The sequence below is a fragment of the Molossus molossus genome, unplaced genomic scaffold (assembly GCF_014108415.1).
Source record: "Molossus molossus isolate mMolMol1 unplaced genomic scaffold, mMolMol1.p scaffold_m16_p_16, whole genome shotgun sequence".
In the NCBI taxonomy this organism is placed as follows: Eukaryota; Metazoa; Chordata; class Mammalia; order Chiroptera; family Molossidae; genus Molossus; species Molossus molossus.
This window is the reverse complement of record NW_023425351.1, coordinates 72,176,586-72,202,732: the sequence shown is the minus strand read 5'-3', so window position 1 is coordinate 72,202,732 and position 26,147 is coordinate 72,176,586. Positions and strand designations below refer to the sequence as shown.

The window sequence follows — 26,147 nt, the reverse complement described above, 5'->3', positions numbered from 1 at the left end:
CCAGTGTGGGCATGCAGGAGGCGGCCAGTCGATGTTCTCTCTCATTGATGTTTCTATCTCTCTCTACCTCTCCCTTCCACTTGCTCTAAAATTAATAAAGAAAAAAAATTAAAAAGAAACCCCTGTTAGTTACGTCCTGTTGCCCCCTCCCCCTAGTCCTTGGCAACCACTCATCTTTTTTTTTTTTATCCTCACTCGAGGACATTTTTGCATTTATCTTCAGATAGAGCAGGGAAGGAGAGAGGGAGGAAGAGAGAGAGAGAAACATCAACGTGAAAGGGACACATTGAGTAGCTGCCACCCACATGACCCCAACTGGGGCCGGGGACAAACTGCAACCGAGGTACGTGCCCTTAGCGAGAACTGAACCCGGGTCTCTCTGGTCCGCGGGTCAATGCTCCAACTGCTGAGCCAAACCAGCCAGGGCTCATCTACTTTCTGTTTGTATAAATTGACCTATTCTGGGCATCTCATACAAGTGGAATCATATGGGGTGTGGCTTTTTGTGGTTGTTTCTCTCCGCACAGTGTTTCAAGGTTCACCCATGTCGTGTCATGTAGGAGAACTTCACTCCTTCTCATTGGCAAAGCGCATGCGTGGTGTGGATCCACTGCTTTTTGTTTAGCTGCTCGTCAGCTGGTGGGTATTTGGGATATTGCCACTTTGGGGCTATTATAAATAATGCTACTGTGAACATTCATGTACAGTCTCTGTGTACATGGTTTTCAGTTCTCCTGAGTTTATGTCTAGGAGTGGGACTGCTGGGTCCCACGGTAACTGTAACTTTCTGATGAACTGCTGACGTGTTTGCCAAAGAAGCCGCACGTTGCCATTCCTAGCAGCAGTGTATGAGAGTGCCCGTTTCTCCATTTCCCTGTCAACACTTATTACTGTGTGTCTTTTGATTAGATTAGTAATTTTTAAACGACGCTTAAAGATAAAAGCAATGCTTGCTCGAGAAGCTTCCTTTTGCTAGAATAACAGCAGGTGTAAGAGACCACTGATGAAGCTCCGGCAGCACAGATAGTGGCCCTTGGCAATGCCCTGCTCTGGGCACATGTGCACCCCCAGGAACAGTACGGCCACCATTCTCCACCCTTCACCTGTGCGCCAGAGATGCTCAGCTCGTTTCTGTTACCACCAGAGGGCTGCAGAAGTTTCTGGTCAGGAGCAAAAGATAATTGCCACCATGTAGCTAAACAAATGGGAAGTTCTGGTTTTCAAAGTTCAGTTTTAGAATTTTTTTGTTTGTTTGTTATTGATTTTAGAGAGAAAAGAAAGGAGAGGAAGAGAGAGATAGAAACATCTATGAGAACATTGATTGGCCGCCTCCTGCATGCCCCCTACTGGGGATTGGGCCCACAACCTGCGCTTGTACCCTGATTAGGAGCCACACCAGCTGGGCTCAAAGTTCAGTTTTAAAAGCCTCTACCCTTGTACTTATATAACATGGTACCATCTGTTGCATACTGTTAGCTGACAACAACTCCTGCAAGTGTTTTCACTGCATCTACATCGCTCATCTTCCTCATTCTCTTCACTCTGCTCTTGGAGGCAGAACGCAGTGGGAAGAGCCCTGGGTCTAGATTTAGTCCAAAGACCTACGTTCTAGACCTGCTCTCCCTGACTCTGAGACGTAGGGAGAAGGCTCCTTGGTCGGAAGCACTGCAGGTGAGCCCGGTGGTCTCTGTGCCCCTTCCTTCTCTCACATTCCTGATGGCAAACGCTCTGCAGGTGCCGGTCAGTGAGGTTCCAGGGCACGCAGGTGGCAGCGGGTCGGTGGACTGACTTTGTCCCCTTGTACAACGAGCAGTCCGTCTGTGTTGGGAAAGTGCAGAGAGCAGGGCTGGAAGTGCCCCTAGTCTGGTGCTGACCGAGTCCTGGCCCCCAGAGGAAGACCAGGACTCGGATTCTTTCGTTGAATATCTTTCCGACAAATATTTGCATGTTTATTTTGTTTTTATTTTATTTTATTATTTTTATTTTTTTTTTTATCCTCACCCGAGGACATTTTTCCATTTTTTACTCAGAGCGGGAAGGAGAGAGAGGAAGAGAGAGAAACATCGACGTGAAAGGGACACATCGAGTGGCCGCCACCCACACGAACCAACTAGGGCCGGGGACAAACTGCAGCCAAGGTACATGCCCTTAGCGGGAACCGAACCCGGGTCTCTCCAGACCGCAGGCTGACGCTCTGACCGCTGAGCCAAACCGGCCAGGGCTGCATGTTTATTTTGTTTTTAATGTGAGAGTCTAATTTGACTGTGCAAAATTGTCTTCATTTCTCTGGGTTCCTATTAAAAATCCTTTCCCCTGGTTATGCTCTGTACTGTTCAATAAGATCAAACAGCATTTTATCAAGGGTTTTAGTACCTGGTCAACTGGATTCAGCACAGGTTTCGTGGGCAAGAGCCTACTACTGGTTCCTGTAATGGAGATTTAATGAATTTTTCCAGCAATTATTTATCAAGAGACCTGAATGAAGCAAGGAGGGGAGCAGCCCAGGAGCTTCCCCTGGGGATGAGTGTGGGTGGGAAGCCAAAGAGAGGCCAGTGGGCCTGCACTGGAGTGGAAGAGGAGGGGCCTGGAGGTGAGACCAGAGGGCATGGGCACTGATGGGGCCTGGTGGGCCTTGGGGTCAGACTCTTGAGTTCCTTTCTCAGAGTCAGTAAAGGTGAATTTTAAAGGCTCGTTGGCTTTTTTTCTTTATTGGGCAAGGTTATTGGGCTTATTTTTTATTATTTGAGTATCTGCTGAGAAACACTTGTACATTCTCTCATCATTCTGATCCTCGCCTTATAAACTGGTTTTAAGTTTGTCTTCCTCACAACTTATCCCAGAACAGTCCTCTAGATTTATTTGTTAGAATCTTTTAACTATCTCCCAGCTGTTGTTAACCCTGAGCCTCATCACAGTCTTTGTATAGGAGAGTACATGTCAGAGTGGCATTTTCATTGGACAGTGAAGCTTCTTGCCCTCTTGAATGCTGCCTATATTTTAAACTAATCTGTTTTTTTCCTTTGTGGATTTTAGAGAGAGAGGAAAGGAGAGGGAGCTAGAGAGAGAGACATCGAAGAGAGAGAACATCAAGCAGCTAGCTCCTGCATGCACCCACTGGGGTTTTGACCCACAACCTGGGTCCATGCTCTGACTGGGAATTGAATTGGCCACCTCTTAGTGCATGGGTTGACGCTCAACCACTGAGCCACACCAGCTGGGCTGTCGCCTATCTTTTAAAGAAGTTTTTTAAAAACCATATCTCTCGTCTGGCTGATGTGGCTCAGTGGTTGAGCATCAACCCCTGCACCAAGAGGTCGCTGGTGCGATTCCCAGTCAGGGCACAAGGCCCAGGTTGTAGGCCCGATCCCTAGTGGGGGGCATGCAGGAGGGGGCCAATCGGTGTTCTCTCTCATAGATCTTCCTTTTTTTTTATCCTTACCCGAGGACATTTTTTCCTTTTCTGTTCAGATAGAATGGGAGGCAGAGACAGAGAGAGAGAAACGTCGATGTGAAAGGGACACATCGAGTGGCTGCCTCCCGCATAACCCAATCAGGGCCGGGGACAAACTGCAACCAAGGTACGTGCCCTTAGTGGAAATCGAACCCAGGTCTCCCTGGACCTCAGGCCGACGCTCTAACCGCTGGGCCAAACCGGCCAGGGCTCTCATGGATCTTTCTCTCTCTCTCTCTCTCCTTCTCACTCATCTCTCTCTAAAATCAATAAAGGAAAAAAAAAATCCATATCTTGAGCAGTTATGTAGACATGTTTGCCTCTTTTAAAGGTTTTTTAGAAATGAGGGGAAAAGGAGAAACATCTGTAACAAAAATAAAATAATAAAAATAATTTTTTTAAGAAAAAATATTTCTTAAATAATTTTTTAGGAAAAAATCCTTTGAGCTGACTTCTCCTGTATTCAGGTTCCTCCATTGCCCATGGTGACGGGTCGGGCTTTTATTCTAAGTATGTTGGAAACAGAAGCCATTGGAGGAGGTTAAGCAGAATCATGAGATGCCCATTGGAGACTGGGTTGCAGGCGGCACACGTAGATGGTGCTGGCATAGCTAGGCAGATTCTGGGTGCATGCTCTGGGGAGGGACCATTGACTGGGCCCTTGGTTGTTGGATGTACAGAGAGGGGGGAGATGGAGGAATCCAGATGGCCCCCAGGTTGTTTACCTGTGTCAGTACTGTTTGCTTAGTGAGATGGAGGAGATGAAGGAAGACACAGGTTTGATGGTAGGTGTGCTGGTCAGGGTCCTGGGAGGCACCTGCAGAAATCGCAGCATGAAGCTAGATGAGGGGTGGTTCTGGCAGAGACAGCATAAAATGAGCAGGAGGTAAGCACTCACGTCGCTGGTCAGGGCCGTCCATGGCCTTCCGTCGACTTGCTCAAAGTGGCCTCTTACTTCTAAAGCTGTCTCTCGAACTTGTTCAAGAAAAGGTCAGCTTCCCTGCCTCCCAGAACAACACCGTCGGTGCCCCTGCATTCCTCCGGTCTCCCACCGCATTACCTGGTAGAGCTCCCGCCCTCTGCCTCCAGGGCGACTTCCTCTCTGTCCACATTGTGACTGCTCCAGACTCTCTGCAGGCCAGGCCCCTGCTGCCTACACACCGTGTGACTCGGTGACGGGGCCTGTCACAGGCATAGCTGAGCCCCCCCCCCTCCCCCCCCGTAAACCTGACCCAGCTCCTTCCAGGTGCAGTCCCCTTCCTCTCCTCCGCTGGCCCGCACTGGCCCGAGCTGCCGCTCTCTGTGCCTGCCTTCCCTCCCCCTGTGGCCCTTTCTCAGCACCACGCAAGTGTCCCCCCACACTGCTGTCTCCCCTAGAGTAGAGAGCTTTGCTTCTATTAGCCCCTCCTGCCTGGGCCTCTGCTGCCCTCTGAGCTTGTGGCCTCCACCTGCCCTCACCACAGCCCAGCCTGGCGCACTCAGTGCCCCTCCTAGGGCTGTGCCCTGGGCTCCCCAGACGGCTGCGGCACAGCAGCACCCACCTCCCACACCACTGTGCGTTTCTCCACCCAGTGTCTCCTCCTGCTGCCACCATGGCGGGTCTCTGTGTTCCTTGTCCTTGCTCTCCCCTGGAGAGGCATGGCTGCCCCTGTTCGCTGTGTACCCTTGGCCCCAAGAAGTGCCTGCGACATTGCAGAAAAGAAGGCAGCACATCCCCCGCGGCAGTGCAGGCCCACGCCCGTCCCCCCTGGGTTCACGAGGCTTCAAGCGCCCCAGCCTGAGACCTTGCACTCGGGTGCTGTCGGGCCCCGTGTCCTCGTGGCTGCAGAGCAGCAGCCCTGTGGGCGTGCCCCGCTGCAAGCAGGGGGCCTCTGACATCTGTGTGACTCTGGTCTCCCCACAGGAGAATCCAGCTTTGGCGGTCGCAATTAAAACGTGTAAAAACTGCACCTCCGACAGCGTCAGAGAGAAATTCCTTCAAGAAGCCTGTAAGTTTCTAGGAAAATTCTGTGGAATTCCATTTGACTTTATCTGTGAAATCCAAACTGTCTGAAGAAGAAAAATAATGTTTTGACTTTTATGAGACAACCCCTTTTATTATCTTTCCTTGCAAATTAGGTAACTATTTTTATAGGTCATAGTTACAGCTTTTTCTGGGTAAGCCAGGATGTTTGGGTTATAAAGATAGATTGACTTACTGTCCCTTTGTCCTCCAGTACCTTTTTTTTTTTTTTTTTTTTTTATCCTCACCCGAGGACATTTTTCCATTTTTTGTTCAGGTAGAGTGGGAGGAAGAGAGAGGAACAGAGAGAGAGAGAGAAACATCGATGTGAAAGGAACACATCGAGTGGCTGCCACCCGCACAACCGACCAGGGCCGGGGACAAACTGCAACCGAGGTACGCGCCCTTAGCGGGAACTGAACCCGGGTCTCTCAGGACCGCAGGCCGACGCTCTAACCGCTGAGCCAAACCGGCCAGGGCGTCCTCCAGTACCTTGTACCATTAAAATCTTCGCCCTGGAAGTGGGCAGATATAGAAATGGTCCCAGCACACGTGCTGTAGGCCCCGGAGTTGGGAGGGAGCAGGTGGACAGTCCCCTGGTCCTGCTGTACTGGGTTCACGCCTCCCGCTGCCTGGGGGTCACATGCGGGGAAGTCTTCTGTGCTGGATGTGCACTCGGAGAGACAGGAGCTTGTTCTGTCCGTTTGTGCCCATCAGGCTCCCTCCCACCTGCCCTCAGCTGGGACTCCTCCCTCCTCGCCCGTTCCTGGGTCCCTTCCCATCTGACCGCAGACAGTGGTCTCTCCTCAGAAGCCTCATCACGGGCCATGGTCTTTCCTTCCCAAGTATTCATGACTAAAAGCCTTGCTTAAAGGTTGTTATCGTCACTCTCTCCCTGTGGGCTTTGAGCTCCATAGGGAACAGAGACTGTCTGCTTTGCTCACAGAAGGCACTCGGCAGTGTAAGTCAGGAACCCACCTGTGACTTCATCAGTTCTGTCTAAGTACAGCCTTAATCCTGCTCTCTCTCTAACGTGCGTACCACACAGGCCTGGCAGGACTGTCTCATAGTTCTCACTGCAGAGCATCTAGGCCAGGAAACTGTGGAATGCATCAGCCGTCACCACCTAACAGCCTGTCGAGAGAGTAACTGCACTCTGTTCTCCCCTAGTAACCATGCGTCAGTTTGACCACCCTCACATTGTGAAGCTGATTGGCGTCATCACAGAGAACCCTGTCTGGATCATCATGGAGCTGTGCACGCTTGGAGAGGTACCGTGTGCCAGGCCTGGCCTGCAGGCGGGCTGCCCCGTGTGCCCAGACCCACCTGTGTGGGTGGGCTGCCAGGGCAGGTCAGCGCAGTCAGTACTCAGGCAGTCCACGTGGGCTGTGTGGTGTCCTTTGTTAAGAAAGGGAGCTGTACATTGTGTCCCCCGTGGTTTTGATTCAGAGGATGGGGTGCAGTGTCCTCCTCATTACATTCCCCAGCCATCCCCTAACTTAGTCTGCGCTGGCCCACAGTTTTGTCAGGACTGGAGGTACCAGGTGACCACGTGGTTCTTTCTCCTTCTCTGGTGCTGGCCCCTCAGAACTGGCCTAGTGGCGTGAGGCCTGAGCAGCCGTGGTGGGTTCATGCTGAGCGCTGGTGGTCTGAGCAGCTCCTTAGGCTTCTTGAGAACGCACTCTGCGGAGGCTTTCGGAGCAGCGGCACTGTCACCGCTTCTCTGCATGTGAGTGGCAGAGCGGGAGCAGTCCTCGTCTTTCTCCCGGACACGGAAGCCCTCGACCAGGGTCTCAACGCCACCTGGAAATGTGTCCCGGTGCGAGTGCCGTGCCCGGCCAGGCTGCTCGCTCAGAACCGCAGGCGGGGCGGGGCAGCGCAGCCCAGCACCCCACTTCCATCTGCGGGCTGGCTGGGGACAAACACGGGTTGATTTTTCAGATTCCGACACTTAACTTTCTACTACTGAAACTTAGTAGTGCAGCCTTCGAAAACATGCCCCACGCTCTCGTCGTGTAAAGGAGACCAAGCACAGCTTTGTTCTGAGTACTGGGTTGCCAGCCACCAGGAACCGAGATGTGGCTTGCTCCTTCCTCCTCCTTGTGACAGCATCAGGTGCCCCCTCCTCTGAAAGGGTCCTCCCTGCACGTGCTCAGGGTTAGCTGGATGGAGCCTCCCCTCTTCTGTGCTACCTTTTCAGATAAGATGGAGTATTTTTATGTTTTATACAGTGTTTTTTTGCTTTTGCTCTGGAAGAATTTGCTAATTCTTCAGGATTAGAAAATTATTGCTAAATGTTTCTTTTTTATGTATTGATTTTGTAGAATTAGAGTGTTCAATTCCTCTACCTTTCTTTGCTATGTCAACATTTAGCTGAATTAATCATGACAGTGGTAGTAGGCACTGATTAGCCCAGTGGGATAAGTACCCAGCATGTGGCCGGTTTACCTTTCTGCACCCAAAACTCCATGGGGGCAGCGAGGGGGGGACACCGCTCCTTGCCTTCCTCCCCCACCATCACCGTATCCTCAGACCTGCCGGGATGCAGCGAGGTTCGGAGTGGCAGGAGCTGACCATGCTTGTGTGTGGCTTGTTCGAGTGGTAACTAGCTGTCATTATTCAGCAATATGTAGTGCTTTTATTTATTCCCTGGAAACATCTCTGATTTTTCTCAAAAGTTGGTCTATAGTCATGAAGATTCCAGCTTAACAGTAGGATTTAAAATAAAGAATGCTTAACCATAATTTCTGAGCTAGGATGTTTCATTCGCACGCTTTTTGTATGAGGGAGAATTGAAGCGTTCTCATTAAATGCACTTGGAGATGGGCAGTGTTGTTGGATGTGGCTCTTTTGCTGTGGATTCTGTTCTCCATCACTAACCTTTCCTTTTCATCTGGTCACTGTCCCACAGCTGAGGTCATTTTTGCAAGTCCGAAAGTACAGCTTGGATCTGGCGGCTTTGATCCTATACGCCTACCAGTTGAGCACAGCTCTCGCGTACCTGGAGAGCAAGAGGTTTGTGCACAGGTAAGGTCCAGGCAGGGCTGTGTGCCTGACCTGGGCGTGCAGTGCAGGTACCACCCTGGCCTCGCCAGTGACGGCCGTGGGTGCCCTCTGGAGTTTGTGATTACGGCCTGGTCCAGGGTGGTGCAGGGGGAGCTGGCATGGTCAGCGCGTCGTATCGGTGCTGCGACGGTGCCCTGGCACCGCGTTAACTGCTGGGAGCCACCCCCCTCGCCTGCTCTGAGGCCGGCGGGCCCAGGCAGGCTGTGGTCACTATCAATGATGCCGCTGCAGTGCGATTGGTTGAGAAGTCATGAGTGGTTTTACTATTTGAGAATATTGTTATTGCCATCACTCAAGATAGTGATCATCATATTAACGATTGAATATCTGCCAGAAGGAATATATTTGAAGTAAAATGATAGTGCCCTTTTTTCAGTGTGATGACTCTACTGTTTGCATTGTATATAAGCTGTCTTTCAAAGCACCTACATGTCTGTAGAGTAGAGAGGCCTCTATGGGGTTCTCTGTTTGCTAACATTTGTGTCCCAAATGCTTTCTTACCCAGGGACATTGCTGCTCGGAATGTTCTGGTGTCCTCAAATGACTGCGTGAAACTCGGAGACTTTGGACTCTCCCGATACATGGAAGACAGTACTTACTACAAAGGTAAGGCCGGGGAGTGAGCTAGCAGTAGGCTCAGCAGCTTCGAGGGCTTTATTTCTCTAAAGAACCGCACTCAGCGATGGCTGACAGGCGTGACGTCAGTTCGGGGAGGACAGCCCGCAGGTGCTGTGCTGGAGCTGCAGCGGCGGGCAGGGTGGCCCACCTGGCCTGGAGCTCACAGCGTCGTAGGCAGCTGCAGCATGTTCACCTTCTAGGAGAAACACGAGTGAGTCTTTGGGATCTAGGGCTGGGCAAAGAGCCCTCAGACCCGATGCCACAGCATCCATAGCAGGAAAAGACGGATGGACTGGACCTCATCAAATGAAAGGCTTCTGTACTACAAAAGACCTGTTGAAGAATGAAAAGAGAAGGAAGAAAAGATTTGCCAACCACATAGCTATCCAACAAGGAACTAATGTCTAGAATACAGAAAGACTCTCAAAACTCAGCAGAGAAAAGAAACAAAGAAAGAAAATGGGCAGAAGATAAGGAGAAAGGTTTGACTACAGAGGAGATGGCAGCTAAGTACATTACTCATTAGGGACAAGCAGATTGAGGCCACAGTGAGATACCACTGTGGACTTATCAGAATGGCTCAAATGAAACACTGATAACTTCAGTGCCGCCAAAGACACCGAGAAACTCAGTTACTGAAACTGCTTGAGAGAAAGTAACATGGTGCAGCCGCTCTGGAAAAGAGCGCAGATTCTTTTTTCTTTTCATCCTCACCTGAGGATATGGTTTGTTTTTTGTTTTATTGATTTGGGGGGGGTGGGGGACGCGCCCCAACCAAGGATCGCACCTGAAACCTAGGTATATGCCCTAACCGGGAATCAAACCCAACCTACCGTTGTTGGGACGATGCTCCAGCCAACTGAGCCACACCAGCCAGGACACGAGTATGCAGATTCTTAAAAACCTAAGCATCCAACTACCCTATAACCATCAGTGACACTCTTGGGCACTTCTGTAGGAGAAATGGAAACTTGACACAAAACCTATATTTGAATGTTCATTGCAGCTTATTACTAGTAGCCATAAGTTGGAACTAGCCCAGGTGTCCTTCAGCTGGTGGACATAGGCAGCTGACAGCAGATGGGGCTGTGCCTTGGCCCAGTGAAAGGCGTCTGACTACACATCTCAAGTCGGCCAACTCCAGGACTCGGTCCATAAGCTTGGGAACTGAAATCTAGCTCCTGTGGTTTTTCTTTAATTTGCCGATCTTGAATAGACTGACTTGTTTCTTCAAATTATTATTGAACAATGCTTTTATTAATGGATGTCCACGTTCCTAGCGCCAAGGCCTCCGTTGCTGACCCATGTCGTGCCGTCAGCGTGTGCTCTGGCACTGCTGCCCTCCACAGAGGCCGGTCTCTTCCCGGGTGTTCGACTTCCTGTAGCTCCGGACTGTTCTCCTTCCACACGCTTCCTGTGCTGCGGCCTGAAAATGTCAGCAGGGGTCCTTTGTTGCATGAAAAGGAAATCCTTTCGTTGTATATACATTTCAGTTATTTGGTCATTTAACTGTAAACAACCAAGTCAGCTCTCTACTATTTTAAAATACTGTTCATGTCCAGCTCAAATCCTAACTGATCCAAGACCTAGAATCCCAGTAAAGAGCTAAACTCCAAACAGCAAGGTGGGCAAAGCTGCCATCACAGAGCTGTGAATGGGCAGTGGACAGCCACGCAGACGTCTCCCAGAAAGGTCAGTGCGGGGCCACTGGGCTTCGAGAGAACTGCCCCAGCTGCTGGGCCTTCAGGTCGGAGCACAGCACGAGGCACTTTGTCCTGAAGGAGTCAAACAGCATTTGAGCCAAGTTGTCAAGAAGGGGCTGGAAGTTCGATGGAAAAGTGTAAATGTGAGGAATGTCATTGTCTCCCGATGACAAGTCCCCAGAGGCAAGCTCAGGCTGGCCCCCCAGGTGCCTGGGCCTCGTGCTCTGAAGACGATGGGACCTACTGGGACCGTTGTCTGGGTTGAAGACTGAGCTGAGCATGTGCATGTAATACTTCCCTGGGCATGGTGGTTCAGGGTTCGGGGTGACTTCAGGCATGGGAATGGGCTGCCTGTCCTTAGCAGGCCATGCCTGCAGCGAGGGCCCCGCCCGCCCTAGGGCTGCCAGGGAGCCTCCCTGACGTGCCCTCTCCATCCTGCTCCCATCTTCCCGAGAGGGCACCCATGTGCCCGGGCGACCTCGTCCCCACCCCCGCCCGGTGTGACCTCGTCCTCCCAGGGACCTCAAGACATCAAGGAACGGGAAAGGAGTTCTCCCATGAAACACAAGTCCGAGGGTCAAATAGTTAACGCTTTTTATTTTGATACTAAAAATCTCAGCTAGCTATAACTACTAGATTCTTCAGCAGATAACAGGGAAAATTTACTTTCTAAAATTAATCTTCTAGCTTCCAAAGGAAAATTGCCTATTAAATGGATGGCTCCAGAGTCCATCAATTTTCGACGTTTTACCTCAGCTAGTGATGTATGGATGTTTGGTGAGTATTTTGGAAGGCTTTGTGTTTTTCTCGTGTCCCCCAGTCTACTGAGAACTGAGCCCGGCCTCCGAGCCCTAGGGTGGTTGCCTCCCCTGCGTTAAGCCCTCTTTGGTTCGTGCGCAGATGGTCGGGGAGCCCAGGTGCCCATTCCAGGCGTGGCTTCTTCCAGGTCGCGCCGAGTCCTCTTCTGTCCCTCTTCCCTTGCTTTCCTTTGCCGTCACCTGCCACAGGGAGAGTGCCCTCCCCTCCTCCCTGGCTCTCTGCCATCTCTCCCCTTCCTTCCCCGGCCTGGGTGAGCTGCCCACTTGGCTCTGCGATGGCCCTCGAACCCGGGGCCTCCTTCCTGACTGTCCCAGCCAGGGTGTGACCCTTTCTCTGTGCCCCTGCTCCTTCAGTGTCTGCTCTGCCCTCCTGCCCAACCGCGCCAGGCAGCGCCCTCCTCCTGCTGCCCGTCATTGAGCGTCTCCCCGTGAGTGGGGAGGGCTCATGCACCACACTGCCAACAGCAGCTCCCAGTCCAGGTTTTCCATTCCTACCTTTCAGATGGGTGACACTCCCTCCCCCACCCCTTCCTGCTGTGGCTCCTCCCCCCTGGAACACCTTGTCCTGCACCCTCTCCCCACCTCAAGGTCACCTGAGATGTCTCCCTTCCATGAAGCCTCATGGAGAAGGTGTAGCGTCCAAACGTGAGCTTCATGTCTGCCCTTCCTGCCCTTCTCCGTCCTGACGCGCACGTGGGTCCGCGCAGCCTTTGGCCGTCTTCCCTCCGCCAGTGTGTGTGCCTTCCTGTCAGTGACCCAGCTCCTCTGCATCTAGTGTGCTCCTGCTCGCCTGTCTCCTGTTGCCGACGGCGGTCGCCATTTCTCCCTCACCGAGCCTGGGTCCAGGAGGGGCCTCTGGCAGAGCAGGAGGGAGCCGGACAGGGTCAGGAAAGGTTCTGGGGTCCAACCGACCGGCTTCAGTTCCCAGGACCTCGCTTGTTAGCTCTGTAACCCGGTTGCAGAGCTACTTAACCTCTCGAGAGGTTACTTAACCTCTCGAGGGAATTCCATACTTCAGAGATGCTAAATGCCCGGTTTTCTCACATTTTAATGTTTCTAGAACTGGGCTGTGTCGCTAATCAGTGGCATTTTCTACACTTGGGTTAGTGGCGGCATGTTTGACCTGGCTGCCTTGCCGCACTCATGAGGGCTTTGTCTGTTTTATTCATGTTTCTGTTACTTTCTTGCCTGGATGAATTAGAAGAGCTTTTGGTAAGAATAAAGTAATTCTAAGAGATAACAAAGGGTTGTATCGTAATTTAGTCGGCAGCATCTCCCCTCTTCTTGGCCATATAAAATGATGCTGTATCTCACAGTCCGTGGCCCCTTAGACTTGGCCAGACCCAGTTCCTAAGGAGATGAGAGTGTGAGGACTAGGATGATGTGCACACTCAGAGAGGGGCGCCAGCAAGGTGCCTTCAGAACGGGCACCTGGCGTCCGCGTTTCTGACGATGTCGCCGCCTCTGTGAGACGGAACTGGGGCGTGACTCTTCTCGTGCACTCTTCACTCGGAAATCACTGGACTTTGGCTCAGTCCAGGGTCTGATTCGTGTTTCCAGGAGAGCGTGCCATGCCTCCTCTGAGGGACATGCCACTTAGGAGCTGAAGATGCAGAGAAAGTCCCAGTGCCTCTCCTGGGGCCTCAGAGCACCGCGCACTGAGGAGGGAGGGAGGGAGCCGAGGTGCCCGGAGCATCGGGAAGGGCCCCAGGAGGGCCCACAGACCTGGCTCAGACGAGGAGAGCTCGTGGAGCGGGAGCGGCGTGCAGCTGGAGAGGCTCACAGGCCGAAAGAACATGTGTGGCATGTTCAGGGTGGCAGGTCTCCAGGGGCCAAAGCGCCATGTGGTGATCACACGCCACCAGGAGAAGCCACCCTCCCTCTGTGCTGGGGCTCGGTGCCCGGGTCATTCGTAGGGGTCATCATTTTCAGTTATAGGTTTGGTTCGCTTGTTGTATGCTCAAATGTTCTTCAGATGATACTGAGAATATGTGATTCTCAAGGGTCGAGTGTGAGGATACTTCCTGAGGTTGACTGTGGCGTTTTGGATGAGAAGTCCCAGGCATAGTGGCTGACTGGTGGGTGAGCCAGACGCTAGTGCCACTGTGTGCCTCAGCCAGGACCGGCCATCCACGAGAGGACAGCGCCAGAGGGATCTGGGCATTCTGACAGTGCAGGACTTCCGTGTCGGGCTTCCGTGTCGGGCCTCAGGTCAGCCGCTGCGCTGGGGGAGCTCGGAGCTGAAACTCATTCCGCTGCGTTTGAGCTGGTCACTGAGCCAGGAAGTGACCCTGAGGTTGGCAGACCGTTTTCTAATAGAGGATTCTTAGAGAAGAAAATCTTGTAGAAAGATTATGGATTTGTGTATGGTAATTTAATATTTAATGACTCATATTAAGTTAGTGTTGCTGTGCTTACCAGAGCTCACTGACTGCTTGTCTCGCTGATTGCCCGCATCGCTGGTGCTCTCGGCCACTCTGAAGCGATGCCTGCTAAGCCCTGTTCTGTTCTCATCCCGTTCCACAGGTGTGTGTATGTGGGAGATACTGATGCATGGTGTGAAGCCTTTTCAAGGAGTGAAGAACAATGATGTGATCGGGCGAATTGAGAATGGGGAGAGATTGCCAATGCCTCCAAATTGCCCTCCCACCCTCTACAGCCTTATGACGAAATGCTGGGCCTATGACCCCAGCAGGCGGCCCCGGTTCACTGAGCTCAAGGCTCAGCTCAGGTAGGAGTGGGGGGAGAGAGGGCCGGGCTGGGCAGGTGCTGCTGCTCCCTGAGTGTTAGCGTTCGAGGTTACTTTCTCAGTATTTCGAAGGCTAACCTGCTTCTTGGGCAAACATAATTTTTAAATTGATTTGCATTTATTTATACCTTACAAGAGTCTTGAGTAGATTATATCTTCAAATGAATTTCAAATGATGATAAAGTCTCTCTCCCCTAACTTCTAACTGACTTAGCGTGGCATGCAAGGTCTGCAGTAACGTGGTCCCTGCTTACCTGTTCCGGCGCATCTCACACGGCTCCTTCGCCGCAGTCCTCGGCCCCAGCCGTGCCTAGCCGCCTGCCTTCTCCCGGCACGGCCCTGCCTCTTCTCATGCTGTCTTCTGCCAGACACGCTTCCCTGCCTTCGGCCCCAACGAGCCCTATTCCGTCGGTAGAATCCAGCTCAGGTGTCACCTCCTTCAAGAGGCTTCCCTAACCTGCCCTGACCCCAGAGACAGCACTCCTGTGCTCCCTTCCAGAGCTGCTGTTCTCCCAGGGGGACAGCCGCATCGCCCTTCAGCTGCCATCAGAGGCTCCTCTTCGTGCCAGGCTGTCAGACCCAAACCTTCCGTAGCTCCCAGTGCCCTGGAGGGCGCACGCGGGACGTCTCAGCGCGCCAGCCTTCCGCTGTCTGCAGAACCACGTGCACCTGGCCTGGGTGTTTCTCACTGGCTGGCTTGTGTCCCCAAGCAGACTCCGGCTCTTGATGATGGCCCTGCGTCTTACTCTTTTCTGTAATCCCAGAGTTTGGGACCAGGCACCGAATAAGCGCTCAATAAACAGCTGTCTAATTGGATTAAGATGCATCCAGATTAACGCTTGACACTTTAATAACCAACCAGTGCCGTGGTTTATTGAGTGTCTGTCACCTGTTTCATATTTGGGGTGCTTCCCTGACTGAGCGGCTGAGCTGGCTCCTGGCCCGCACCGCCTGCCCGCGGCCAGGGGCCGCTCCAGGGCACAGAGCCCGCCTGCCCCGCATTTCTCGTGCCGGGTCTTCCGTGTTCCCAGAAGGCCTTCTCCGAGCTACATGTCTCACCTCCTGATGCCCCTGTGGCTTACTTATGTTTCTCTCACTGCTAGAGCTGTGTTTGAATGGACTGGATTTCATGTTTTGCTCATAAACTTGTTTGTTCCTCTTCGATCTTTCCTCGCAGTTGGACATTCTGCCCTTGCAATTTCTCCCTCTGATTCCAGTTCCACGTACTGCCTCCCTGACATTCTGTCTGTTGACCTTGCACCCCTGCTCATGGCTCAGCAGTGACGAGGTTTCAGCTCTGGACCCCTCCTCTCCGTCCTCCTGGGTTCTCGGAGGTGCTCTGGGCTGGGCTTCCTCCTCCGCTGTCATCAGCTTCCGGCTGTGCTGCCTTTTCTCGCGGCCCCACCCTCCTTTGCGATCGTGCGGGCGTCGCGTTTCTCCAGAGCAAAGAGATTGCCTCCTCCTCAGCCCCTCACCTTCCGTGGGTGACATTGAGGCCTTTGTCTTCCTGTCCATCTTGGAGTCATGGGCACTTCCTTGCCCGCCTGCCCCTGGCAGCTGGAGAGGCTTCCCTGCCCGGCCTCCAGCCCCGTCTCTCCTGACTCCGCTCTCCTGCCCGGCGAGCTCGAGCCCGCCTTCCGCAGTCCGCCTTCCGGGGCTCCGGCGCTGCCGTGCTCTGCTCGGGGGCTTTCGGAGCAGCCCTGCGGCTCCTTCCAGGGGCTGCTCCGTCCTGCCCCTCTCACACTGTGCCCGAGCTGGCCCTCCCTGCCTGGCCTGCCTCCTCCCCCGGCGAGATCCTGTCCGTCCTTCTGGGCTTCTGTCGCGTGCTGGCTGTTCCGTGACTTCCCAGCTGACTGGCTCAGCCCTCGGAGCCCTCAGAGCACTGCTTGCCTCATCGCCCCCACGCGCTGCCGCGCCCGCCGTGCCCACCGTGCCCGCCGTGCCCGCTCAGCCCGCAGACACTGCACCGCCGTAGTTGGCCTGGTGCTGTCCCTGGGCAAGATGACTAGAGCACTTTTCCTGCCCTCGAGGAGCTCACAGTCTAGTATGTCTCATCCCTACTAGACTGAAGCTCCTTGAGGACAGGGATCGTCATACTCACCTCGGTGCCGCCCACCCTCCAGGCCAGGAGCCTAGACCCCTCAGGGCCCGGTGGCCCGGGTTCCTTGCTGAGCACATGCAGACTAACATTGACATTGATTTAAGGACTGTTCCTTCAGGTAAATTAACTCCAAAAAACTGTCCACGATGAAGTTTTAGAACTAAATAGAATTATTTTCAAATACACACACACATAAATATAATATACCTAGACTATAATTTATGGATATTTTCCTGTGCACAGTTAGCACAAGCCATTGAGAAATAATTGATTCTGTATTGTTCTGTCTTAGTCAGAAGTGAGTTTAACTCTGCATTTGGACTTGTGTAATAATGCTACCAAATAGACCAGCAAAGTTCACCTGTAATCTACCAGCTTACTTGGTCACTTACATGTGCGGGTGTACCACAATAATGAAGTAGGTTCTTTTTCTGAGTTTTTCAAAAGTTTAATTATATCCAAGATGTTAACAAAGTAATAAATTTCAGAAAGTCCTTACCTGGGGCAGTTAAAAATGTCTCCCAAATCCCGTTCTCCTTGTCTGCAGACAGACTCAGCTCACTGAGGCCTCCACCCCCTTGGGGCGCACGCGTGCCCCTTCCTCTGCGCTGAACCTTGTCAGGCGGACTCACGAAGTGCTGTTCAGTCTCCTGGGCTGATCTCTGACTCAGAGTCTGTCCTCACCCCGTTGCCTTACTCATAGATGTGAATTCACTGGGACTCAGAACGAGACTAGCCTGTAGGCGGCCGAGTTTCGAGTGTAGAACCCTCAGCAGGAGTATGGGGCAGTGACCTGCAGGGGAAGTTTCTCTACGTGGTCTCTGGCGGTTTTGTGCTGTGTGACTGACGGCTGATGGGTGTACACTGAGTGACTTTTGAATGAAAAAGTCAGTTCATCACTGATAAATTCAGTTAAACTTTGGTAGATACGATGCCAAGGAGATCACAATAGACAGCGCTGTCTGCCCTTTGGGACTTGAGGCTCTGCCCCAGCTCTCTCTGCTAGACGGGGGTTGGCTGCACACCGGTCCAGGGAACTGTTTCCGCTACTGCGCAGCTTCCTGAAGCCTTTTAGACAAATGAAGGCAAAAAAACAAAAACAATTGTCAATTAAAAGTTTATACCATAATTGATATATTTTTAAACTTTTTATTGGCGTACAAAGATGTGAACATGTAAACATGCCAAGAAGTGAATGGCTCATTGAATTTTCACAACCAGCATCCAGAACAAGACAGCAACGCTGGCCCAGACCCCGCCGCTGCCCTTCCGGTCGCTGTGCCCCTCAGGGCTCACACTGACGTGGCCAGTTCGCCTGTCTGAGCGCCCTGTCAATGGAGGCCTTCAGTACGGACTTGGTGTTTGGAGTGGGTTTTGCTCAGCATCTGTCTGAGAAGGTCCCATTGTTTGGTGGCTGTGCTGCGTGCTTGTGCCGTGTGCAGTCTGTGTGTGAACGTAGCGTAGTTGAACCACTCCGCTGTCGGTGGAACCTCGGATCCTTTCCAGTTTGGGGCTGTCGACACTCTTGCCCTGTGAACATATAATAGTGGGTGTCTCTTGGTGAGCACGTGAACAAGGGTGTCAGTTGGGTATGAATCCAAGAGTCAGCCGTGTGCACCAGTCTAGCTTCAGGAGGTGCCGCCGGTCCCCAGCGTGGACATGCAGCGAGCCCCCAGCAGGCACGACTGCTGTCCTTCTGCAGCCACAGCCTGTGCGAGCCTTTGGCAGCCACTCCTGATTCCCAGCACGCCGTTTGCAGTGGACGCTGCGGTCAGAGAAGCTGAGTGGCGGGCAGACTGGTCACCTGACCTTTTCTGTCCCAGGGACCTTGGCCTGGTGAAGCAGCTCCCTGGAAGGCGGCCCCTGGTTTTGAGTGGGTCCCGTCACTGAGCGCTGGGAAGACCTTTAGAGCCAGCATGTGTTCACTGATGCAAGTCTCCCTCACTCCAGTCGGCTGACTGGTTGTGACCTTCAGAGCCAGTGTCACCGGAGCGCTATGTGTGGCAGGCGTTGTGCTTTATTCTGGTCCTCACGTCTGGGGGAGGTGGCGCTAGCATTGGCAGTTTGCTGAGACCCTGTGGTAAGGTAGCAGACCTGGGTCAGGGCTGGGTCCCAGGCAGGTCCACCTGAGGCTGGGCCCGAGCTGCCAGCCCTGCTCCGCACCTCAACGGAGACGTGCCCAGAGGTCGCTAGGTGCCCGTCCTATGATTCGGCCTGTGAGCAGCTGACTAACGTCGTCTGGTTAAAAGGGAAGAAGAAGAAAACATATTTTACAAGGAGTTCCCACTGCTGGTTTTCTTAACATTTGTTTGAGAAGTTTTCAATGAGCCTGAGTCTCTAGGGTGACTTGAGGCAAGGTGGGGGCCAGCCCTGCAATGCGCGGTCAGTCCGCAGGTACCTGCTGTGATACTTCCATGTGCATGGCAGGGAGCCTGTCGCAGCTTGGGGGCGGGGTGTTTGTTATTTTAACTTCATGTTGTCATGTTTGCTTCTTCACTTTGTCATACAAAGCTGGCCTTGGAGACAGCTACAACCTGGAGTGGCTGCAGCCCCCGATTTATGCAACTTTAAAATGACCTCTCCATAGCATATCCACGTGGATGTCAGCTGGTCTGTGAGGCTGCCAGTTCAAGCCAGCAGCACCTGCAGGGTAAATGGTGTGTGTGTGTGTGTGTGTGTGTGTGTCCTACATAAGTATGAGATCAGCGAACACTTGAGTGTGGAGGAATTTAACCCTGTGTTTGCAGCTCTCTACTTTGTGTTATGAAGGTTAGACTTGAAAAGGCTGTGTGGCCTTGGACAAGTGGCTCAGTGTCCCTGTAAGAGCAGGATCACAAGTCTACCTACATGTAGTTTCAAGGTAAACGAGCTCATCTGATCTGTCCCGATGGCACGGGGTCCCGTGGGTGCACCTCGAGCTGCTCTGGTAGCAGCAGTCACACAGGCTCCTCCTGAAGACCAGAGGGACCCTGGGGTCGCGGGTGCAGGAGGACGGTCAGCTCCCATTTTAAAACCTGCTGATCTGACTTTCAAAGTGTTAACTGCTATGACCCAGGTACCCAGATCCAAAGCACCTCTTTTTGACATTTTATAGATGTCTTATGGAACGTGGATTTAAAATGTTTAATATGTTTTTGACATTTTATAGATGTCTTATGGAACGTGGATTTAAAATGTTTAATATGTGAACAGCATCTCATGCAAGTTTCTTTAAATCCTTCTGTCCTCACTCCCCTGAAAGGGGACTGTGCATCGAAGCTCTAGGTCAGGCGGTGGCGTGAGGCTGCGGTGCTTCTTGCTGCGCGTGTGTTTTTTTAAATGGTTTTGTGTTTGCTTCCAAAATTCCTTTCCCAGGCGGAGTGTCAGTGGGTCCTTAGTCATCATGACAGTGTTTTCTTCTCGTTGCTCTCCTGTTGGGTCTAGCTAATATCTTGAAGCGTGATCTTGGTTTTCCTGTATACATCTTAAAATGTTTACATCTGAACTTTAAGGGGGTTGTTTATGGTTTGGTTTTTGTTCCTTAGCCTTCCCAGTAGTAAAAATTAAATAGTAAATCTAAATTTAATAGGAATTTAATGTAAAATTTAAATAGTTTCCACTAAAAGTTATGTCCTTGCTCTTTCTCATCTAAGGACAAGTCTCAGCCTTGGTGGTCTCAGCAGCATACAGGGCTCGCTGCGCATCTCTGTGGTTACAGCGCTTAGCTGGGTTTCGTGTGAAATCGGCATTTCTGGTGGAACTGAACTTGCTCTCACAGAAAGTCGTCCTCTGTCTTTCTGTGACCTCATGGGCCATTTTCACATGCATCACCATGTTTGAGTTCCCGTTGCCTTTGCACTTAGAGAACTTGAGGCTAAATAAATGCTATGACTGGCAGTTACAAAGGGTGGACCCAAGATCCAGCCACTTTCTCCTGACTGAGACCACAGTCAGGACCGCCCTCCCTCTGGTTTCTCCGTGCTCCAGACCCCGACTCGGCGAGGCTCACATCTGAGCTGTGCTCCATAGTTCTCTGCTCACGGTCTGCACCCACCTCAGAGCCCACAGCGAGAGCCCGACGACCCCGTTCTGTCTGCTGCGGTTGCATTCTCTCCCGCTGTTCTCAGCCCCCTTCACTGAATTCCGTCTCCGGGTGGTTCCCCCGGGCCATGGGGAAGAGGAGACCCGAGTGCCTCCCCTCTCTGGACGTGGAGGGTCGGTGGCCCAGGGGCTGTGGCCCCTCCGTGCGCAGAGCGGCAGGGAGTGTGCCTGCTGGTGGCAGGAGGCTGGTGGGGAGACACGGCTCAGCATGGCTCTCGCGGGGGGGCAGCAGTCCTGGGCCAGGTCGGCTGTGTTTGCCGGCAGCTCCCCCCCCTTCTTTCTCTCCTAAACCCACATCTGCGTTGCATTTTACTGGTTGGCCCAGGGCTTACAATGTCCGTGTGTAACTTACTGGTCTACAGAGCGCTCTTTATTGTACTTGACGTAAAATACGGAAAGCCTGCTCCTCCTCCGCCCTGCACACTCCAGGTGTCGTCACGGTGCATTCGTGTTAGCGACCTGGCAGAATAAGCTGGTGTCTGTGTTTTAAATGGTGTTGTAAGGAAGACTATTTTACATCTAACCCCATACAGTGCTCTCTGTTCTTCCTAAAGAGCTTCCATTCGGCTTCCCATCTCAGACCTTGTTTACATTGCTTGTTCCGGGGCTGCTCCCAGCGACTGTTGTCCAGCTCTTTAAAGGCTCTTCCGCTGTCTTCTGACCTCTTCTCCTCCCTGCGAGGGGCCGCGGCCGTCCTGTCCCTGTCCCTCTGCTCCGCTGTCGTCGTCCTGGCTGCTTCCCCGGCTCTCTCTCCTCTGGATGTCGGCAGTTTAACTGAGATGTGCTTAGGGGGGACCTTCTTTTTTATTTATTTATTTTATTCTTTATTGATTTTAGAGAGAGAGGAAGGGAGGGGGGAGAGAGATAGAAACATTGATGAGAGAGAACGACTGGCCGCCTCCTGCATGCCCTGCACTGGGGATCGGGCCCACAACCTGGGCATGTGCCCTGACAGGGAATCGAACTGGAGACCTCTTGGTGCAGGGTCGACGCTCAACCACTGAGCCACACTGGCCGGGCAGGTGTGATTTTCTTTGTGTTGGTCATACTTGAGGTTCACTGACCCTCTTGAATCTGTAAATATGTCTTTGACCACTGTGCATTGAGATGTTCTTTGTGCTGTTTTCTTTCTTCTAAAACTCCAGTCTCATCCATGTTAAACCTGTGGGTAGTGTCCTTCAGATTTATTTTCAAGTTCTCTGACTCTTCTGTCATCTCCACCCTACCAATCATTCAATCCCATAGAGATATAATTTCAGACATTGTGTTTTTCAGTTGGTTCTTTTTTAGTTTCTATTTTCTGCTCACATTTTCTGTTTTTTTTAATTAATTATAAACAAATTTTTCTTTATGTCCTTGAATATAATAACTCTTTAAAATCCTTGCCTGCTGCCCAGCTGGTGTGGCTCAGTGGATTGAGCATTATCCTATGATCTGAGAGGTCCTGGTTCAATTTCCAGTTGGGGCACATGCCCGGGTTGCAGGCTTGACCCCCAGTGGGAGGCATGTAGGAGGCAGCCAATCAATGTTTCTCTCTCACATCAATGTTTTTATCTCTCCCTCCCTTCCTCTCTCTGTGACAAATCAATAAAAATGAACAAAATAAAATAAAAATACTATTTCTTTAAAAAAAAAATCCTTGCTTGCTAATTTCAACTTCTGGGTCTTCTTTGGAGTCAGCTTCCTTTAGATTTTCCTTTTTTCTCTCTTGAGAATAGATCACATTTTCATGGGTTTGTTTTGTTCCTTCTGTATACTGAGTAATGTCAGATTGTCCTGTATATTGTGACTAGATTCAGTTATATTCCTTTGAAGAGTGGTTGGTTGGCTGTCTGGTTGGTTGGTTGGTTAGTTGGTTAGTTGATTTGGGCAGGTACTTACTTAACTTGGCTGGTCTCAAATTGCAAACTCTCTCCATGCTGTGGGCAGCCTCACGTTTTAATTCATCTCTCTTAGCCTTAGCTCAGCTTCTTGGAATCTGCCTCACGTGTGGCTCCGAGGTCAGCTAGAGATTTGGGCAGAATTTATACTCAGAGTTTGAGGAACCCTCTGCCTGGCTGTCTTCCTCCTGGGATTCCCCCCTCACTTTTCGCCACCTGTGGTGACTCAAACTCAGTCATCTCGTTCTTCAAACCAGTAAGATTGGGGCCTGCTTCTGGCTGGCGGCCATTGCCATGTGGGCCCCACCCTGTGCCATTGCCTTCCTCTCGTGTCAGCTCCCAGACTCCGGCTCTCGGGTGGCTCTCCTGCTCCCACAGAGCCACTGCTTATATCCGTAGTCGCTGCCCGCAAGAGGGTGGTCTCCTAGCTGCTACTCAGACGTGGCAGAAATACAAAGAGGTCCCCACCAAAGAGTGAGATTTCAGTAGAAGTCACTTTTTTAATAACTTTGAGGTGGGTAATATCACAACCAAACAAAAGTGCATTATTTCCCACAGTTTTAGATACATAGTAAGTAAGAGAGAAAAGCAGTTCTGGTGTGTCCGTGGCACTAGATGCCTAGTCTGCCGTGCCCGTGCGTGAGAGAAGAGCAGAGGCGTCCGCTGTCACTGGTGGGCATTTCCCATGAGGCCGGCCAGCCGCAGGCATGCCAGCCTGCTTCAGCTCCATCCCCAGCCCCGCTGCCTGTAAGGGCCCAGGGCTGCACTGCTACGAAAGGTCGGTCTCGTTCCTCTGCGCTGAGGCAATGCTGCTGATGGCGAGAGATCATGTTTCACGATGACATTCCCATGGACTCGCCAAAACAAGCCTTTCCCTCTTGGCTTTTTTCCTTCCAATTTCTTGCTGCTATTTCTCTGGATATTTTTCAGATTAGCCTAAGTTGCTTTGAATCCAGCCTGATTTTTATGTCCAAAGCAAATGTTGTGATGTCACCATAAAATTATGTTGAAGTGATCAAAGTCCTCTTTACCAAAAAAGTTATTCACGCAAATTATATTTTTAAAAAGCAATTTTTTTTAGTTTCAAAGGAAAGAACAGTAGAGTAGTTACTCACAGGAAAAATGCTGCAGAAATGAAGCAGCTAGAAACTCATGTTTCCTAGTAGTCTGTGAGCAGGTAGGAAGACAGAACGAACTTGCGTTCACCTACGCGTTTTACTGCTTCCTCCGTGCTTCATCTCTCCTTCTGAGTCATGGAGAGGCAGACCGTGTTCTCGTCTGCAAATGAGGAAACAAGCTGCAGCAGGCCGGGCTGGGTGTGGTCACAAACCTCAGCAGGAGGCCACTCCTGCTGCCCTGTCCGGGCCAGCTCCCACCCACACAGCGGATGGCCCGCCACTGGACCCTTCTGTGCAGGAGGTTCGCTTTCGTGTCCTAGCTCAGAGCTGGCAACGAGGAACCGATGAGACCACTTCCTTGCTCTCCACGAACATGCCTTAGAGGTGAAATCATGTTCTGTTGCTCCAGGAGGGAATGAGCAGGATCTCCCATGCTAGCTGGCCGAGGCTGGGAGACCAGGCTCCACGGGAGCTGCGGGCCCTGAGAAACCACCAGAGTGGCCCTGAGGACTCCGCGTGTCCTGCTCTGAACCCATGTCTGCAAGGACTTCTGTCGAAGCTGGGGTGCGTAGTGCACTCACTCTCCTCCTCGTGACTCTCCCTCGACAGGACTCATGGGTAAACGGGGACAGTCACGTGTTCTCACGTGTATTAGACGAAATCTTAGCTTCTGTTTCATCTCCTTGCACGCTGCGACTGAGAAACCGCCATCCGAGGAGAAGACGCGGGCTCGTTGCCAGCTCACGTTGGGCGGCTCAGAGCTTCCAGTGGAATTCTTCGCTACTAAAAATACTGTAGTTTGGGAAAATATGTTTCAGTCTGACCTCCTTGACACTGCACATTCTGCTGATCACTCGGGCTCGCCAGCAGTCACACAGAGAAGCTCGGGGTCTCCACGTGCGTCCTTGCTGCACCGACGGGACTGTCTGCTGTGAAACAGACTCTCATGTTATATTCCTGACCACCCCGAGCAGCAGGCTGCGGCTCCCACAAGTGTCTTGCTGTGTTACTTTTGGTATGAGAACGAAGTGCTGGGATTGAAGGAGCTGTCTCCCTGGTTACCACTGTGTTCTTCAGGGATAAGACTGGCCTGCCCAGTGGAGGAAACATTGAAGTGACTGTCACACAGATGCCACACAGCTCATGAGAGCAGCGGGGCCGACCGTGACAGTGCGAAGCCCACTGTCCAAAGCCAGAGGGCTGAGCAGGAGTGTGGATGGCGGTGGTGACGAAGCGCTGACAGGCAGGGTTCAGGCAGAGGGTTCGGGAGCTGGAGAACAGGGCAGAGCCGCTGGTGGGAGACCGTGCGTCTGGCGCGGGAGAGGGTCTACGGCCTGGGGCCTCACATGACCTGCCTGGAGATTTTTGTGGGGCACAGTGACCTTGAGATCAGGGTGGCCCATTTCATAAAACAACCCACTTGCGATAAACTGCACCAATGGGACTTATTTAAAATGGAGTTTCTGCCTGGCTGGTGTGGCTCAGTGGTTGAGCGCCTACCCATGCACTGAGAGGTGGCTGGTTCAATTCCTGGTCAGGGCACATGCCCAGGTTGTGGGCCCGATCCCCAGTGCAGGGCATGCAGGAGGCGGCCAATCGATGTTTCTTTCTCTCCCTCTCCCTCTAAAATCAATTAAATAAATAAATAAAAGTAATTCAGTAAATAAAATAAAATGGAGGTCTCATTGCCTTAAAGAATATGTCACACGTGGTCTTGTCATAGCTTGCTTATATTTTCATTATTTGAAGAAATTGTAAAAAAAAAGGACTTTTTTTTTTTCTTGATTTTTATAGACTCTTTAGTTGTTTTAAACTATAGTTCTGGGGAGTTCTGATTCAGGGTCCGTTACTTATTTTGAGGTTCAGGTGATTGAGGGAGGGCCCTGAGCACCCCTAACCAGGGCCGGCTCCTGCCCGGCCGTCTGGCAGGAGGGGCCTGCGGTCCCCCTGCGGTGAGGGCATGGGAGCTGGGCGAGGGCTCTGTGCCGTGCGGCCACGCTGGCTGCCGCTCGTGGCTTCACTCGGCAGCTCAGTGCCGTGGCGATGCAGCCTGGACCCAGGACCTGGTGATGCCGGCCCGTGAGCGCAGGTCCGCTGGAGTGAGAGGCAAACAAGCACATTCGAGAGCATCTCCCAGGGCTGCAGGCGCGGCCGGGCAGGTGCGCAGTGTGCTGGCGGGCGTGCACCTCGGAGCCTGGAGGCGACACTCCATTCTTCAGTTATCGGGTTTCGTGCTGTTGGCTGGCATGATTCTAGCTGGAACCAGAAGAAAACCAGAATTTTATTTTGAGGAGGGGGTGAATCTTTTCACTAAAACAGGAAACATTTCCTTTCCTTAAAACTCCCATCTGTAGTGCCCTGGCCAGTTTGGCTCAGCGGTTGGAGCGTCGGCCTGCGGTCCGGAGAGACCCGGGTTCGGTTCCCGCTAAGGGCACGTACCTCGGTTGCAGTTTGTCCCCGGCCCTGGTTGGTCGTGCGGGTGGCAGCCACTCGATGTGTCCCTTCACGTCGATGTTTCTCTCTCTCTCTCCCTCCCACTCTATCTGTACGAAAAATGGAGG

The 26,147-nt window shown here is 52.1% G+C and overlaps 2 protein-coding genes across 15 annotated transcripts in view; both read left to right on the top strand.

The window, feature by feature from the left end:
- The window catches only part of AGO2 (argonaute RISC catalytic component 2), a 381,544-nt gene that overhangs the window by 241,134 nt on the left and 114,263 nt on the right, over positions 1 to 26,147 (top strand). The gene's annotated exons all lie outside the window — the stretch shown is intronic.
- Positions 1 to 26,147, top strand: part of PTK2 (protein tyrosine kinase 2) — a 149,478-nt gene that overhangs the window by 98,299 nt on the left and 25,032 nt on the right. For 9 of the 11 annotated variants that reach the window (XM_036263886.1, XM_036263895.1, XM_036263893.1 and 6 more), the window contains 6 exons: positions 5,355 to 5,439; positions 6,624 to 6,724; positions 8,365 to 8,480; positions 9,025 to 9,125; positions 11,528 to 11,617; positions 14,185 to 14,389. In XM_036263886.1, the coding sequence (XP_036119779.1) occupies positions 5,355 to 5,439; positions 6,624 to 6,724; positions 8,365 to 8,480; positions 9,025 to 9,125; positions 11,528 to 11,617; positions 14,185 to 14,389 (698 nt within the window). Of the gene's footprint in view, positions 1 to 5,354; positions 5,440 to 6,623; positions 6,725 to 8,364; positions 8,481 to 9,024; positions 9,126 to 11,527; positions 11,618 to 14,184; positions 14,390 to 26,147 lie in introns of those variants that run through there. The other 2 variants (XR_004959849.1, XM_036263896.1) reach the window with 2 other exon arrangements.